This window comes from Bos javanicus, chromosome 4 (assembly GCF_032452875.1).
Source record: "Bos javanicus breed banteng chromosome 4, ARS-OSU_banteng_1.0, whole genome shotgun sequence".
NCBI classification, from domain to species: domain Eukaryota; kingdom Metazoa; phylum Chordata; class Mammalia; order Artiodactyla; family Bovidae; genus Bos; species Bos javanicus.
In genome coordinates, this window is record NC_083871.1 from 45,091,268 (window position 1) to 45,107,220 (window position 15,953).

Genomic DNA, 15,953 nt, shown 5'->3' on the forward strand with positions numbered 1-15,953 from the left:
AGTTGTAAAGAAAAAAAAAAAAAAAATCTATACTGGTAAATATGAATAAAATACTGTATGTCAGACTTTGAAAAGATAAGACCACCACAGTGAATGGTAGATTCTCAGAGTTCAGAGAAATTATGCTGGGACACACTTTAAGTAGAATTTTAAGAATGAAAATTTGTATAGTATTTTCAGTTTTATTATAAAAATGCACACGCAACAAAGATTGTCATAAGTCATTTCTTGCCTCTACTTGCATTCAGCACTTGCTCTTGTGCAGCTTTCTTTGCTTTTACCATTTCAACCAGTTCCTAGGAAGAAGACAAACATTTTACTTAGACAAAAAGTTGTCAAGATTTCAGACATTTCTAGTGTTTGATATAAATATGTAAAACATTCAAATTGGATAAATCTGTACTGAAAAGGTTGATTTTTTTTAATTAATTGCCAGAGCTAGGAAATGTCTAATACTGGCCCCACAACTATGGTGGTATTGAAGTAAGTATAACACCATAATTTAAATGATAATGGAATCTATAAACTCAAGATCTACAACCTTGTATCGTTTCATGCAGTCCTTCTTTGTCCTGCCAGGCACTGCTTCTGCTATTTTTTCCCATCTTTCAGGTGTATTTACTGGGTATGTTTTCAAAGCTTGTTCCAAAAGCTTCTGTTCTTCTGTTGTCCAAGGGGTGAAATCTGTGCATGGACCTGTTTAAGAAACAAATTTTATTTCAAACAGTTATCCTAATTTATAGAAAACTCTTTTGGAACACCTTCTCAGATGAGTCCTTTGTAAGTGCCCATCTGAATCTGGTGTGTAATCTTAAATGTACTTTGAGATTAGACAAACATATACCAGCACTGAGTTGACCAAGTTTTTCCATCTTATGGAAAAACCCAAACAAACTTTGTGGCCAACCCAATATTAACTGGGGAAAAAAAACTTTAGATAGCTTACATCCCAGAAAATTATCTGAGACAAAAGGAAAGAAATGCTTTGTATTTCTGGTCTCAAAATATACTTACCAGACATTTTTTAAAAATCAGATTTAAAATATACAGTTGGACTACTGGGTTCAAAAACACAATCATAAGTCATTTTAGATTTTTGATATATCTAGTTCCTTATAGCATAGAGAAAAGAGCTGCCTAATTACAAAACTTTTCGTTGGATGAGAGCCTGTAAACTACTCTTCGTTTTTAACTAGAAAAAACAATTTTAACAAAATTAAGGCAGGTACCCAATGCTGTAGAGGCAATGTGAGATTAGATTCCATGTTCCAGTGTTACTGTCAGCACATCCACTAAAGCCTATGCTGTACATCTCTGCTAAACCAAATCTGTATGTCTTATAGAACACTTCATAGATGTATCACAAATACATTCCTTCCTAAGGATGTAAGAAGTGCATATCCCACTTTTGTAGGAAAATTAAAATGGTTCAAAAGCTGGCTTGGTTTAGTAGTAAGTCTAAGTTAATGGACTGATCAGATCAGATCAGTCGCTCAGTCGTGTCCGACTCTTTGCGACCCCATGAATTGCAGCACGCCAGGCCTCCCTGTCCATCACCAACTCCTGGAGTTCACTGAGACTCACATCCATCGAGTCAGTGATGCCATCCAGCCATCTCATCCTCTGTCGTCCCCTTCTCCTCTTGCCCCACCAAGCGTCAGATGGGGCAGACTCTGATGCCCTCCCAGCATCAGAGTCTTTTCCAGTGAGTCAACTCTTCGCGTGAGGTGGCCAAAGTACTGGAGTTTCAGCTTTAGCATCATTCCTTCCAAAGAAATCCCAGGGCTGATCTCCTTCAGAATGGACTGGTTGGATCTCCTTGCAGTCCAAGGGACTCTCAAGAGTCTTCTCCAACACCACAGTTCAAAAGCATCAATTCTTCAGTGCTCAGCCTTCTTCACAGTCCAACTCTCACATCCATACGTGACCACAGGAAAAACCATAGCCTTGACTAGACGAACCTTTGTTGGCAAAGTAATGTCTCTGCTTTTGAATACGTTATCTAGGTTGGTCATAACTTTCCTTCCAAGGAGTAAGCGTCTTTTAATTTCATGGCTGCAGTCACCATCTGCAGTGATTTTGGAGCCCAGAAAAATAAAGTCTGACACTGTTTCCCCATCTATTTCCCATGAAGTGATGGGACCGGATGCCATGATCTTTGTTTTCTGAATGTTGAGCTTTAAGCCAACTTTTTCACTCTCCACTTTCACTTTCATCAAGAGGCTTTTGAGTTCCTCTTCACTTTCTGCCATAAGGGTGGTGTCATCTGCATATCTGAGGTTATTGATATAAGAGATGGGAATACTCTTTCAGAATTTTCCACAGTTTATTGTGATCCACACAGTCAAAGGCTTTGGCATAGTCAATAAAGCAGAAATAGATGCTTTTCTGGAACTCTCTTGCTTTTTCCATGATCCAGCAGATGTTGGCAATTTGATCTCTGGTTCCTCGGCCTTTTCTAAAACCAGCTTGAACATCACGAAGTTCATGGTTCACATATTGCTGAAGCCTGGCTTGGAGAATTTTGAGCATTACTTTACTAGCGTGTGAGATGAGTGCAATTGTGCGGTAGTTTGAGCATTCTTTGGCATTGCCTTTCTTTGGGATTGGAATGAAAACGGACCTTTTCCAGTCCTGTGGCCACTTCTGAGTTTTCCAAATTTGCTGGCATATTGAGTGCAGCACTTTCACAGCATCATCTTTCAGGATTTGGAACAGCTCAACTGGAATTCCATCACCTCCACTAGCTTTGTTCATAGTGATGCTTTCTAAGGCGCACTTGACTTCACATTCCGGAATGTCTGGCTCTAGGTCAGTGATCACACCATCGTGATTATCTGGGTCGTGAAGATCTTTTTTGTATAGTTCTTCTGTGTATTCTTGCCATCTCTTAGTTTCTGCTTCTATTAGGTCCATACCATTTCTGTCCTTTATCGAGCCCATCTTTGCATGAAATATTCCTTTGGTATCTCTGATTTTCTTGAAGAGATCCCTAGTCTTTCCCATTCTGTTGTTTTCCTCTATTTCTTTGCATTGATCGCTGAAGAAGGCTTTCTTATCTCTTCTTGATATTCTTTGGAACTCTGCATTCAGATGTTCATATCTTTCCTTTTTTCCTTTGCTTTTCGCTTCTCTTCTTTTCACAGCTATTTGTAAGGCCTCCCCAGACAGCCATAGCTTAAGTTATTTCAGACCATGCAATGAGAACACAGCGGCACCTATACTGCCAGTAATGAGACTACTACTTCAAATGGTATCCAGGGGTGAAGTCTGGAAATCTAAGTTCTTTCCCAATTAAAAAATACTCAGGCACAGTGAACAAGTTAAAAAACAACATACCTCAAAACAAGGCAGAGAACTTCCATTTAAAGACAGATTAGACAGATTAAAGACTTCTGGTATTTTTGAAGTCAGCTTTTAAGTTCCAGAAAACCCTTAAGTGGAATTTTATTAGTTTGAACACCCATTTAACATCATAGATTTAACTCACTTTCTCTCTCTTGGAAAAAAGATGGAACTGGCATGCAATTATTATCTGCTATTATTATCCATGTATTGGGTTGGCCAAAAAGTTCATTTGGGTTTTTTTTAACATTTTCTGGAAAAACCTGAATGAACTTTTTGGCCAACCTAGTACTTCACAATACCAAAATGAATGCAATGTAAAATTACCATGAGAAATCACCATTCCAAAAAATGCAGCCAGCTTGCTGTTTACTGGTACAGTTGGAGAGAGGGGGGCCTATCCATTAAATCCATAGAAGAGATAAAGGAGTCGGGCCCAAGTACCCCATCACTGCCAATCACTCCTGCCCTCACAGGGTCTCCCACTTGCCAGAAAACAACCATCAGTGCCTGCCTCAAGCATGTAAATTAGAACCATAAGAAAGGGCAGTAACAGTAATATCTGAACATGTTTGCATTTTGTGGAGGGCACAGGGAAAAGAGCATTATCTCCTTTAGACGTGCCCTCCAAGTGTCCTGATATGTCCACTTTGTTACTTATCTTTCTTGTGCTCAATTACTCAGTGGTTTCTGACCTTTTGTGGCCCCATGGACTGTAGCCTGTCAGGCTCATCTGTCCATGGAATTTTCCAGGCAAGAATACTGGAGTAGTTGCCACTTGTACTCCAGGTAACATTCTTAAAAGAGCCAAAATAACACTCAGCCTAGACAAAAGTCACCCTTGATTTTGCAAATGCAACAAGCAAACACAATGCTTTTTTACTCTTTATAGAACATTCTAAGTCTCTTCTATTAAAATATTTTCAAATTGAAATACAGGATAATAAATCAGACTATAGGAAAAGTGGCACTGCTAAGATAGGGACAGGAGGTCACGAAGAGTCAAAGCTGTTAGTTAATCCCAAAACAGATCTGGCACTGTGATCTGGAAAGTGTATCCAAGATTAGCTTAGTTAGGGAGAAAGGACTGGTGGCTCACAAATGCATGAAGTGAAAGAGAACTTTTCAAACTTTTGTCAACAACTCAGAGTAAGGAAAAATGTATCACATCCTGAACACATATACACATGAACAGAAGTTTCACAAATACCCACTTGTATAACAGATGTAATACCCTCTGATATTTTCTATTCATGACCCATTAAACTGATTTCATGACCCACTTCTGAGTCATAATTTGCATTTGAAACACACTGGTCCAGAGTAATCAGAGATTAGCTAGAACACTCAAGACAATGTCAGCATAACAAATTGTGTCTGCGTAACTTGTTCTGAACCATGTGATTTGTAGGCATGCTTCCCCTTAACTCCTGTCTTCTCTTAAAAACTAGGACATTTCCTTATATATAGTATATTTTTCAAAATCAGGAAATTAACCTTGATAAAAAGTTAGTTACAGACCTTAAATTTCAATCGTCCTAATATCCTTTAATTCTGATTTGTTAAAATCCGATGAACAAAACAAACACACCCCTCCCCTCACGGCATATGAAATGGAAGAACTGCAGTTCTCAGTGGTGTTGAAGTCAGTCAGTCCTAAAAGATTACACCTTCCAGTCCACTAAATGCTTTATTTCCCAGTCACTCTGCTTGTAGGCCCTAGATCTTGTATATTCCCAGGTAGACACAAGGTTAGCATTTTCTACTCAGAAGAATGAAATTTCATTACCTTCAAATCGTTCTGAAGGTGTTGCATTGTCTGCCTGAGGCACCACACCATGTTCTTTCTTAAATTTATCAAAAGCCTTTTTGTTTATGTCATCCTTTTGATGAGGGTCTGAGAAGGGAAAAAAATTTTTTTTAATACAGTTCATCTCAGTCTTTCATTAAATCGCATAGATTACTTTTAAAATATGTATCTCAGGTAGCAAAGAAACTCTTGGCAAAAACTAACTCACCAAGTTTTTGAAGGCTCTTTGCTTTGCCAATAACATCTTTGGCAGTTCTCTTAACTCCAGAAGAAGAATGTATGTTCATGTAATTAGCAATAACTTCCCATCTAGAAAAATGGATATAATAATGAGAAGGAAAAAAAAAAAAATTCAGAATGATCCTACATTTTTACTGCAGAAAGGTTAGCTATAACATCTAAAGAATTAGCTCTAAATTGGTGCTCTAATTATTACTATTGCCTGGACTTGAGTGTTTAAATCAGCTGTGTATAATCTTGGTTTCAAGTTTGTATAAAATCTTACAGATCATGTAAAAAATCAACAGAAATAAGAGCACACATTTGTGTACACTGCCATTTGGACACATACTTTTAAGCTCCAGGTTGAGGTGGGAAGTAATACAGGAGAATTAAGACTAAAGAGAAACCATGGAACACAAAACCTAGTGCCTAGTATAAGCCACAATGGAATAGGCCAGCATGACAGTCAAGGTTTATGTTTCATGATCCTTAATTTCCTGAGAAACTGATGAAGCATCCTGCTGTATATATGGATCTTTGTATGTGTGCTGGTATAAGCTGTTAAGACTAGTAAACAGGTTCAAAATGTACTCTTGCTTTTTACGTTTTCCACCGTGGCACAGAATTTAGCATCTAGACCCAAGCAAATCTTTGGAAACTTGCCGCAATATGCTGCTATTTCAGATGCTTGTCTACATAATCCTGAGGCTCCAGTGAAGAGAAGCTTCATTAGAACCAATACCTTGAATTTGTTCCAGCAGGGAAGAGATTCACAGCTTTAATGAGTAATTGCAGATCATCTTCTGACCAATGTTTACTTCCGTTTCCACCTCCGCCAGCTGACTTCTCTGCATTCTTAGATGCTTGTCGCATACGAGCCTCAGCTTCCTCTTTCTCTTTTCTAATTTGCTCATTTATTTCTTCTATCTACACAAATATCATAGGTAAGTCAGGGACTTAAAGCATCTTACTACTCTGAGTTCTCTTTCTGGATGGGCCCCTGTGGTTCTCGACCCTCAGCATCATTCAGACAAGGACCCTACATTGCCCCAGCCAGGCTGCATATCTCTGCTTCAAGGAACCAAGAACCAGCCTCAGCCTAAACTACACTGTATTCCTGTCACATGATATCTATTTGCTGTGGACACTACTTGTGAAGTCTACAGTCAGTGGGTTACTCACCCACAAGGCAATTTCAAAGCTCTTATCTATCCTCTCTTGCAGACAGTATCATTTATTCTCTACAAAAAGGTAGCAGCACAGCAAAGTGCCCTTTGTTTAATCTTTAAGTTCTATCTTTTACACTGTCACTTCCAGTGTAGCTTCAAACATGCACAAGTGAAACAACAAAAACAAAAACATGCCTTTACCTGATGTTGCTTCTGCTATCTTGGAGTCATCTTTGACTCATTTTCCCACTTCAGTCCCTTAGAACAAGTCACCAAGTCCCAAAGATTTCAGTGATTCCCATTATTACTCATAGTCCAAGTCCTCCAAGTGAGATTCTTACACTAGTCACTTACACTCATCCAATGCCTCTTGTCTACAAATGCCAGATTAATAGCAGTGTTAACCCTGTGCTATTCAAAACATCTGTGCTTATGGAAACTAGTCATCTTGGTATTCAAATCTTGATTATTTGGCTCTACTCTTCTTAACCAACTTAATCTCCCAATCCCCGCCCCCGCCAACTTTGTACTCCTACCTGTATTTTATGGTTCATGCTGCTCCCCTGACCTTCACTTAACAATGTCGTCCTTCAAAACTGGCTCAAACCCTTCACTGAGCTTCCCTGAGCACTCCAACCTACTGTTGGCACCTCCTCTCTAAGCTACAGACAGTATTTACTGGGTGTCCTGCATCTTTTGATCCTTAGGCCTTTTCTCTTTAGTGTAACTGTTCCTGAACTTTGTGGCAACAATAAATAGCGTAAGACTTTCTCCACATCACCTAGGCACCGGGTTATATATAGCAGGTACTAACACTTGTTGCACTGAATTGAATTTCTGGGCCTGTTTCCTCATCTGTAAAATAAAAGGTGTAGACTAGACAGAATAAAAATCTCTTTTGGTTCTAAATGTTATTATCCTACAAAAATTTGCTCAAGGAATTAACACAATTTTTTTTTAACAGTGATTCTGAAAAATCTATGATTAATGTGCTGCTGCTGCTGCTAAGTCACTTCAGTCGTGTCCGACTCTGTGTGACCCCACAGATGGCAGCCCACCAGGCTCCCTCGTCCCTGGGATTCTCCAGGCAAGAACACTGGAGTGGGGTGCCATTTCCTTCTCCAGATTAATGTGCTAGATAACCACAAATCAAACAAATATATATGATAATAAGCATAAATACTTAAATCCAGTTTACATCAACCCTAACAGAAATGAGACACTTTCTGCCCCTACAGTAACTTCCATGTTAGGTGGGGAAATACTGAGGTGAAAGCAGTACTGAGGCAGAATTAAGTGCTAAATACAGGTAGAAGTGATACGATTACCTGTTTCTCCAGAGCAGCCTTTCCTACTTCTTTAGTAGAAGATGTGAGTGTTTCATTCAAGCACTGTAAACTTAAAAGAAAAAAGGGGATGAAACTTCATCCCAAGCCCAACAGAAGACTTCAACAGCAGCTCTGTAGTTATACCTTGATAATTCAAGCCGATCACAAAGTTTTTCCACTTCTTCCATCATTTTAACACGTTCTGCCTCACTGTCAGAAAAGTGATTCCAGGTCTAGAAGTAAAAACACAAACATTTTCATCTGCTATCTACTGGCACTCAAGACATCCATAAACACAGTTACAAAGCTTGAAGTTTTTGAGAACTTCTTAGGTTGAACATATTGCCTTCTGACCACCGCCAACGACATTCCCAGGGCACCTCCCAAGGCTCTCCGTGGCCAGCCAGCAATAAAGCGGCATCAGCAAGGATGGAGCAAAACAGAAACGTGATGGTGCAGAGGACCTCTGGATGTTATAAAACAATGATTCCCCACAGAACCACTGAAGAATCAAGAAACTCTTTACAACAAAATCCCTTTGTTAGGCTACCTGTTCTATCTAGTGTGTGCGCCAAACTATAAAAAAATAATGTGTTAAGAAATAGGAAGGCCAGCAACACCTGTTGACTAGAGATGATACCTAGAATGGAATGTCATGATGTGCCTGGATGAACAAGAATCGGAAAGTACTTCTCATGCTTCTTTAAACTGCCGCTGACACATCTCCCATTCCTCGCTTTTCCTTGCTCCCTTACTCCATGCAACCTGGTGCTAAGGTTCCAATGCTTCTTTTACTGGGACACTTCCCTAGGCTTCCGCTTCCTCTCAGTTCAGTCACTTAGTCATGTACAACTCTTTGTGACCCCATGGACTGCAGCACGCCAGGCTTCCCTGTCGATCACCAACTCCTGGACCTTACTCAACTCATGTCCATCAAATTGGTGATGCCATCCAACCATCTCATCCTCTGTTGTCCCCTTCTCCTCCTGCCTTCAGTCTTTCCCAGCATCAGGGCCTTTCCCAATGAGTCAGTTCTTCGCATCAGGTGGCTGAAGTATTGGAGCTTCAGCCTCAGCGTCTGTCCTTCCAATGAACATTCAGGACTGATTTCCTTTAGGATTGACTGGTTGGATCTCCTTGCAGTCCAAAGGACTCTCAAGAGTCTTCTCCAACACCACAGTTCAAAAGCATCAATTCTTTGGCGCTCAGCTTTCTTTATGGTCCAACTCTCACAACCAAACATGACTACTGGAAAAACCATAGCTTTGACTAGATGGACCTTTGCTGGCAAAGTAATGTTTCTGCATTTTATTTATTTATTTTTTTTTGCTTGAGAAAAGTAATATTATTAATATCTGGACTGTGGTATACAAAATTGACATTCTCAGAGTAAAATTTAAAATGGCCAGAGTAATGTTACAAAAACTTCTCTAGAAATAACATAGTTCTATGAAGTTTACCGAGTTCTTGGAAGACTCTGCAGACAATGGACAAAATCTTTCCAGTCAGTTTTTGGAGCATGTGGAGAAAGAAAATAGCTTGTGTGGCTCTGCAGCTATTTCCAGAGCAGAGTCAGTGCATAGCAAAGCATGTCTCAGTGTGGATCTTTCTGAGGAAGATGATGAGCCAGAAGAAGTAGTTAATGTGAAAATCAGAAGAAAAGCCAGACGAATTGATTCAGATGATGAAGATGAACATACTTTTAAAGATACTTCAAGCACAAACCCATTCAACACATCTCCCTTCCCATTTTTATCTGTAAAACAATTTGATGCCTCAACTCCCAAAAATGACATCAGTCTACCTGAAAGGTTCTTTTCACCTAAAATATCTGACAGTATAAATAAGTCTGTAAATAAGTCTGTAAACTCTAGAAGATCCCTGGCTTCTAGGAGGTCTCTTATTAATGTGGTTTTAGACCACGTGGAAGATATGTTTCTGCATTTTAATATGCTGTCTAAGTTGGCCATAGCTTTTTTTCCAAGGAGCAAGCATCTTTTAATTTCATGGCTGCAATCACCATCTGCAGTGATTTTGGAGCCCAAGAAAATAAAGTCTGTCACTGTTTCCGTTGTTTCCCTATCTATTTGCCATGAAGTAATGAGACCGGATGCCATGATCTTAAGTTTTTTGAATGCTGAGTTTTAAGCCAACTTTTTCACTCTCCTCTTTCATTTTCATCAAGAGGCTCTTCAGTTCCTCTTGGCTTTCTCTCTTAAGAGTGGTATCATCTGCATATGTCAGTTATTGGTATTTCTCCTGGCAGTCTTGATTCCAGCTTGTGCTTCACCCAGCCTGGCATTTTGCATGACGTACGCCGCATATAACTTAAATAAGCAAGGTGACAATATATAGCCTTGATGTACTCCTTTCCCAATTTGGAACCAGGTCTGTTGTTCCATGTCTGGTTCTAACTATTGCTTCTTGACCTGCATACCGTTTTCTCAGGAGGCAGGTATTCCCATCTCTTTTAAGAAATGTCCCAGTTTGCTGTGATCCACACCGTCAAGGGCTTTGGCATAGTCAGTAAACAGAAGTAGATGTCTTTCTGGAACTCTCTTGCTTTTTCTATGATCCAACAGATGTTGGCAATTTGATCTTTGGTTCCTCTGCCTTTTCTAAATCCAGCTTGAACATCTGGAAGTTCTTGGTTCATGTTCTGTTGTAGCATCGCTTGGACAATTTGGAGCATTACTTTGCTAGCGTGAGAGATGAGTGCAGTTGTGTGGTTGTTTGAACATTCTTTCGCACTGCCTTTCTTTGGGATTGAAATGAAAACTGGCCTTTTCCAGTCCTGTGGCCACTGCTGAGTTTTCCAAATTTGCTGGCATATTGAGTGCAGCACTTTCACAGCATCATCTTTTAGGATTTAAAATAGCTCAGCTGGAAATCCATCACCTACACTAGCTTTGTTCGTAGTGATGCTTCCTAAGGCCACTTGACTTCACTTTCCAGGATGTCTGGCTCTAGGTGAGTGATCACACTATAGTGATTATCTGGGTCATGAAGATCTTTTTTGTATACTTCTGTGTATTTTTGCCACTTTTCTTAATATCTTCTGCTTCCGTTAGGTCCATACCGTTTCTGTCCTTTATTGTGCCCATCTTTGCATGAAGTGTTTCCTTGGTATCTCTAATTTTCTTGAAGAGATCTCTAGTCTTTCCAATTCTATTGTTTTCCTCTCTTTCTTTGCATTGATCACTAAGGAAGGCTTTCTTATCTCTCCTTGCTATTTAGAACTCTGCATTCAGATGGGTATATCTTTCCTTTTCCCCTTTGCCTTTCGCTTCTCTTCTTTTCTCAGCTATTTGTAAGGCCTCCTCAGACAACCATTTTGCCTTTTCTTTTTCTTGGGGATGGTCCTGATCACTGCTTTCTGTACAATGTTATGAACCTCTGTCCATAGTTCTTCAGGCACTCTGTCTATCAGATCTAATCCCTTGAATCTATTTGTCACATCCACTGTATAATCGTAAAGGATTTGATTTAGATCATACCTGAATGGTCTAGTGGTTTTCCCTGTCTGTGTATAGCTGCTCAGTCGTGTCTGACTCTTTGTGATCCCATGGACTATAGCTCACCAGGTTCCTCTGTCTGTGGGATTCTCCGGGCAAGAATACTGGAGTGGGTTGCCATTTCCTTCTCCATTTAAGTGTGAATTGTGCAATAAGGAATTCATGATCTGATCCACAGTCAGCTCCGAGTCTTTTTTTCGCTGACCATATAGACCTTCTCCATCTTCGGCTGCAAGGAATATAATCAATCTGATTTTGGTATTGACCATATGATTATGTACATGTGTAGAGATGTCTCTTGTGTTGTTGGAAGATGGTGTTTGCTATGACCAGTGCATTCTCTTGGCAAAACTCTGTTAGCCTTTGCCCTGCTTCATTTTGTACTCCAAGGCCAAACTTGCCTGGCACTTCAGGTACCTCTTGACTTCCTACTTTTGTATTTCAGTTCCCTATGATGCAAAGGACATCTTTTTTGGATGTTAGCTCTAGAAGCTCTTGTAAGTCATCATAGAACTGTTAAACTTTAGATTCTTTGGCATTAGCGGTTGGGGCTTAGACTTAGATTACTGTGATACTGAATGGTTTGCCTTGGAAACAGAGATCATTCTGTCATTTTTGAGACTGAACCCAAGTACTGCGTTTTGGTCTCTCTTGTTGACTATGACTGTGAGGGTTAGTCTATTTCTTCTAAGGGATTCTTGCCCACAGCAGTAGATATAATAGTCACCTGAATTAAATTCACCCATTCCCATCCATTTTATTTGGTTCACTGATTCCTAAAATGTTGACATTCACTCTTGCCATCTCTTGTTTGACCACTTTCAATCTACCTTAATTCATGAACCTAACATTCCAGGTTCCTATGCAATATTGTTCTTTACTGCATCGGACTTGACTTCCAACACCAGTCACATCCACAACTGGGTGGTGTTTTTTCGCTTTGGCTCTGTCTCTTCAATCTTTCTGGAGTTATTTCTCTGCTCTTCTCCAGTAGCATATTGGGCACCTACCGACCTGGGGAGTTCATCTTTCAGGGTGGTATCTTTTTGCCTTTTCATATCGTTCATGGGCTTCTCAAGGCAAGAATACTGAAGTGGTTTGCCACTCCCTTCTCCAGTGGAACACGTTTTGTTAGAACTCTCCATCATGACGTGTCCGTCTTGGGTGCCCCTACAAGGCATGGCTCATAGTTTCACTGAGTTAGACAAGGCCATGGTCCATGTGATCAGTTTGGTTAATTTTCTGTGATCATGGTTTTTATTCTGTCTTCCCTCTGGTGAATAAGGATAAGAGGCTTACGAAGAAAGCTTTCTGACAGGAGACTGACTGGGCAGGGCAGGGGGAGACAACTGGGTCTGGTTCTGATGGGCGGGGCTATGCTCAGTCAATTTTTAATCCAATTTTCTGTTGATGGGTGGGACTGTGTTTCCTCCCTGTTGTTTGTTCCCTCCCTTCAAATGGCAACCCACTCCAGTATTCTTGCCTGGAAAATCCCATGGACGGAGAAGCCTGGTAGGCTATAGCCCATCGAGTTGCAAAGAGCTGGACACAACTGAGCGACTTCACTTTCACTTTCTTCCTTAACACCACCTGTTTGGTACTTTCTCAACCTAGTACTCATCTTTAAGTATTTCAATTGCCTATTTTCTTATCATTCTCCATCATTAACTAGTGGATCTTGAAAGCAAAGACCGTGTTATCATTAACATCAGTGCTCCTCTATCCATACCTTAAGTATTGGTGACTGCCAGGGTCTGATCTCTGTACTTCTTTATTCTTTCTCCCTGGGAGTCTCATCTACTCTCCACTGAGATGTGGATGACTCTGTGATGATCCTGCTAAACATCAGACTTGTACCTCAAAATCACCTACTGAGTATCTTCATCTCAGCATGCCCGAAACTGAAATAATTTTTCCTAACCCCTTTCCTCTTCCTTTGTTTTCTATTTCACTGAGTAATATTATAAACCATCTAATATTCCACTCAAGAAACCAGAACATGTATTAACACTTATACTTCCTCCAACTTAGAATCAGTATTGATACCCAACAGGCAACAGCAGATCTTACCTCCTAAATGTTGGTTCATGTCATCTACCTTTGTCTATTTCCACCATCTCTACCAGTTTAAGGCCCAGCCTCTCACCTGGATTATGCAAAAGACTTTTGTCTCTTGGCCTCTTGTGTTCTCTTGGCATCCTGAGCAAAACTGACTCAGGTCAGATTTAGACCAGCAGTGGCCTTTAAGACCCAACCTCTCCTTCAGCTACCTGTGGTTCATCAAACCTCTTGTATGGATGTGTCAGTGCTCCTTGATCTCTCTCATCTAATCCCATATACACACTGCTTCACCTGACTAAATCCCACTAGATTCAAATATCCTTCCTTAACCACCTGTTTGGTACTTTTTCAACCTGGTACTCATGTTGAAGTATTTCAATTGCCTGTTTTCTTGTCATTCTCCATCATTAACTAGTGGATTCCTGAAAGCAAAGACTGTGTTTTCATTATATCAACATCCGTTGTAACTGCTTGGCACATACTTAGTGCCTATCAGATATCTGATGAGTGAATAAAAGAATTTACGCTGGAAAGGAGCAATGATATAAAGTTACCAAAGGCCAGAATTTTAACCCTCTTTTATGTACCATCTCTAAGAACTTTTTAAATTTTCTATTTTCTAACTAACTTTTAAAGTTTTTGATTCAGTTCTCCTTATGCCAAATCTAACAAGTGCTACATGTGAATGATCTCATCTTCATAACTCTTTCTAGGTATTATTTCAGTTACTGTAAAAATGAGGAAATTGAGACACAAATAGGTTGAGGGAACCTCCTGAGAACCACAGCCAGGACACAGGAAGTAGAGAATGACTTCAAATCTAAGCTGCTAGCCCTGAGCCCATGCTCTCAGTAACTATAATACACTGCATTCTTCTCAATATAATTTTCTAGGTGAAATCTGAGGAAAATATTTCATTTTTTCTATTTAGATTTTCCACTTGTCAAAAGTCTGAAGAGACAGATTGTATTTTTATTAAATGCCTTTCAAAGCCTAGTGATGGGGCAGTTTTAATTTCAATTTTATTAAGTGAAGATTTAAGATGCCATATATTAGAATACATATTCTAGTGTCTGGAGCCTCTGGACAGTTACATGAAAGAGTTTTCTGTACATAGTAAGCATGAACATATTTGCTGAATTAAACTACAATGGTGTAGTATATGGTGTGGCAATCTCTAGCTTGGAATTTCATTAATTTATCCATTTTATGCTGTGTGATATAAAATAATACTGGCCTCTAACTTTACCAGTTTAAAACGTAAGACTGTCTCTTGGACAAAACTACATTTGAAAACTTTTGGGCCTTTTTAGTTAATATTTTTAGTAAGATCTATTTGAACACAAACTACCAGCATTGAACTAAATAATATCCCTTTATTTAGACAAAAATGAAAGCTTTTAGATCCTTAAAAGCAACCCATGTTTAACTTCTAAAAGAACTTTTTCTGTGATAAAAATTAATTTACACTATTAAAGAAGCAACCAGACAAAACCAATTTGTGGTGCATTCTTAGAATAAATGATCTGATATCTCCAACTGGGAGAAGGGGGCGAGATAGTGATGGTAGGCGACCCGTGACAGACACAACCAGGAGATACACAGCTGACACTGTTGCTCTTATTTAGATCCTAATTTGAACAATTCAAGTATAAAAAGATGTTAAGATAATCAAGAAGATCTGAATATGGGACATGTATTAAAATAATAAGCTTTTTTCTTTCTGAAGGTTTAAAATGGCAAGATGGTTATTTTAAAAACAAACAAAACACGACCCTATCAGAGTTGCATACTGAATATGCATGTGTGAAATTTTTAAAAAGTGAATTTTAAAACATTTATGTTTTGAGATAAAATGCAGAGAGTAGTTTAATTATGTTTTTATCGTAATGAAATATTTTTAAGTTTAAACAGAAATCTGATTTACTTGTATGTAGTGCTTGTTCAATCAGTCAACGTACCTTGCATAAGTTTCGAAGTTTTTGCCTTTCTTTCTTAATGGCTTTTTTCTGGATATCTTTTTCCTTCTTTGCCAATAATGCTTGTTGTCTAACTTCTTCTTCTTCTTTCTCCTTTGCTAACCGAGCAGCTTCTAATTCAGCTTGTCTTTGCTTTAATAAAATTATTTAGTAATAAAATTAGAATTCTTAAATGCTCTATAATCTTACTAAAAAAATACAATTTTTAGTAACTTATATTACAGAAAGGTAAACATCAACTTATCAAAGACTGAAGGAAAAGCAGATGGTAAAGTTCTACAAAAATTTGTAGAAATGTAAAACAGACATATTAGAAATAAGTGTAGTGTTAAGAAATTATATGACTTCATATTTTTGCCCAGTAAGAATCTGGTGATAAAGAAGATCCTTCTGTCAACTGTGCTAAGTGTCATGATTCATTCATAGAAGCACCTAGTTCTCTACTGACAGTCAGTGTTTAAAACAGATCTGAAGATTGACAATATTATGAACATTTAAAGTCCAACTTTATCAAATGTCATCTT

The 15,953-nt window shown here is 39.0% G+C and overlaps 1 protein-coding gene across 4 annotated transcripts in view; it reads right to left on the minus strand.

Annotated features, from left to right (window-relative positions):
* Window positions 1-142: 142 nt before the first annotated feature.
* DNAJC2 (DnaJ heat shock protein family (Hsp40) member C2) overlaps window positions 143-15,953 on the minus strand; it is a 37,564-nt gene continuing 21,753 nt past the window's right edge. For all 4 annotated transcript variants that reach the window (XM_061413872.1, XM_061413873.1, XM_061413870.1 and 1 more), the window contains 8 exons: window positions 15,412-15,561; window positions 8,019-8,107; window positions 7,875-7,944; window positions 6,120-6,304; window positions 5,364-5,464; window positions 5,135-5,242; window positions 542-696; window positions 143-296 (listed from right to left, as the gene is read on the minus strand). In XM_061413872.1, the coding sequence (XP_061269856.1) occupies window positions 222-296; window positions 542-696; window positions 5,135-5,242; window positions 5,364-5,464; window positions 6,120-6,304; window positions 7,875-7,944; window positions 8,019-8,107; window positions 15,412-15,561 (933 nt within the window). In that variant the 3' untranslated portion in view covers window positions 143-221. The remainder of the gene's footprint in view (window positions 297-541; window positions 697-5,134; window positions 5,243-5,363; window positions 5,465-6,119; window positions 6,305-7,874; window positions 7,945-8,018; window positions 8,108-15,411; window positions 15,562-15,953) is intronic.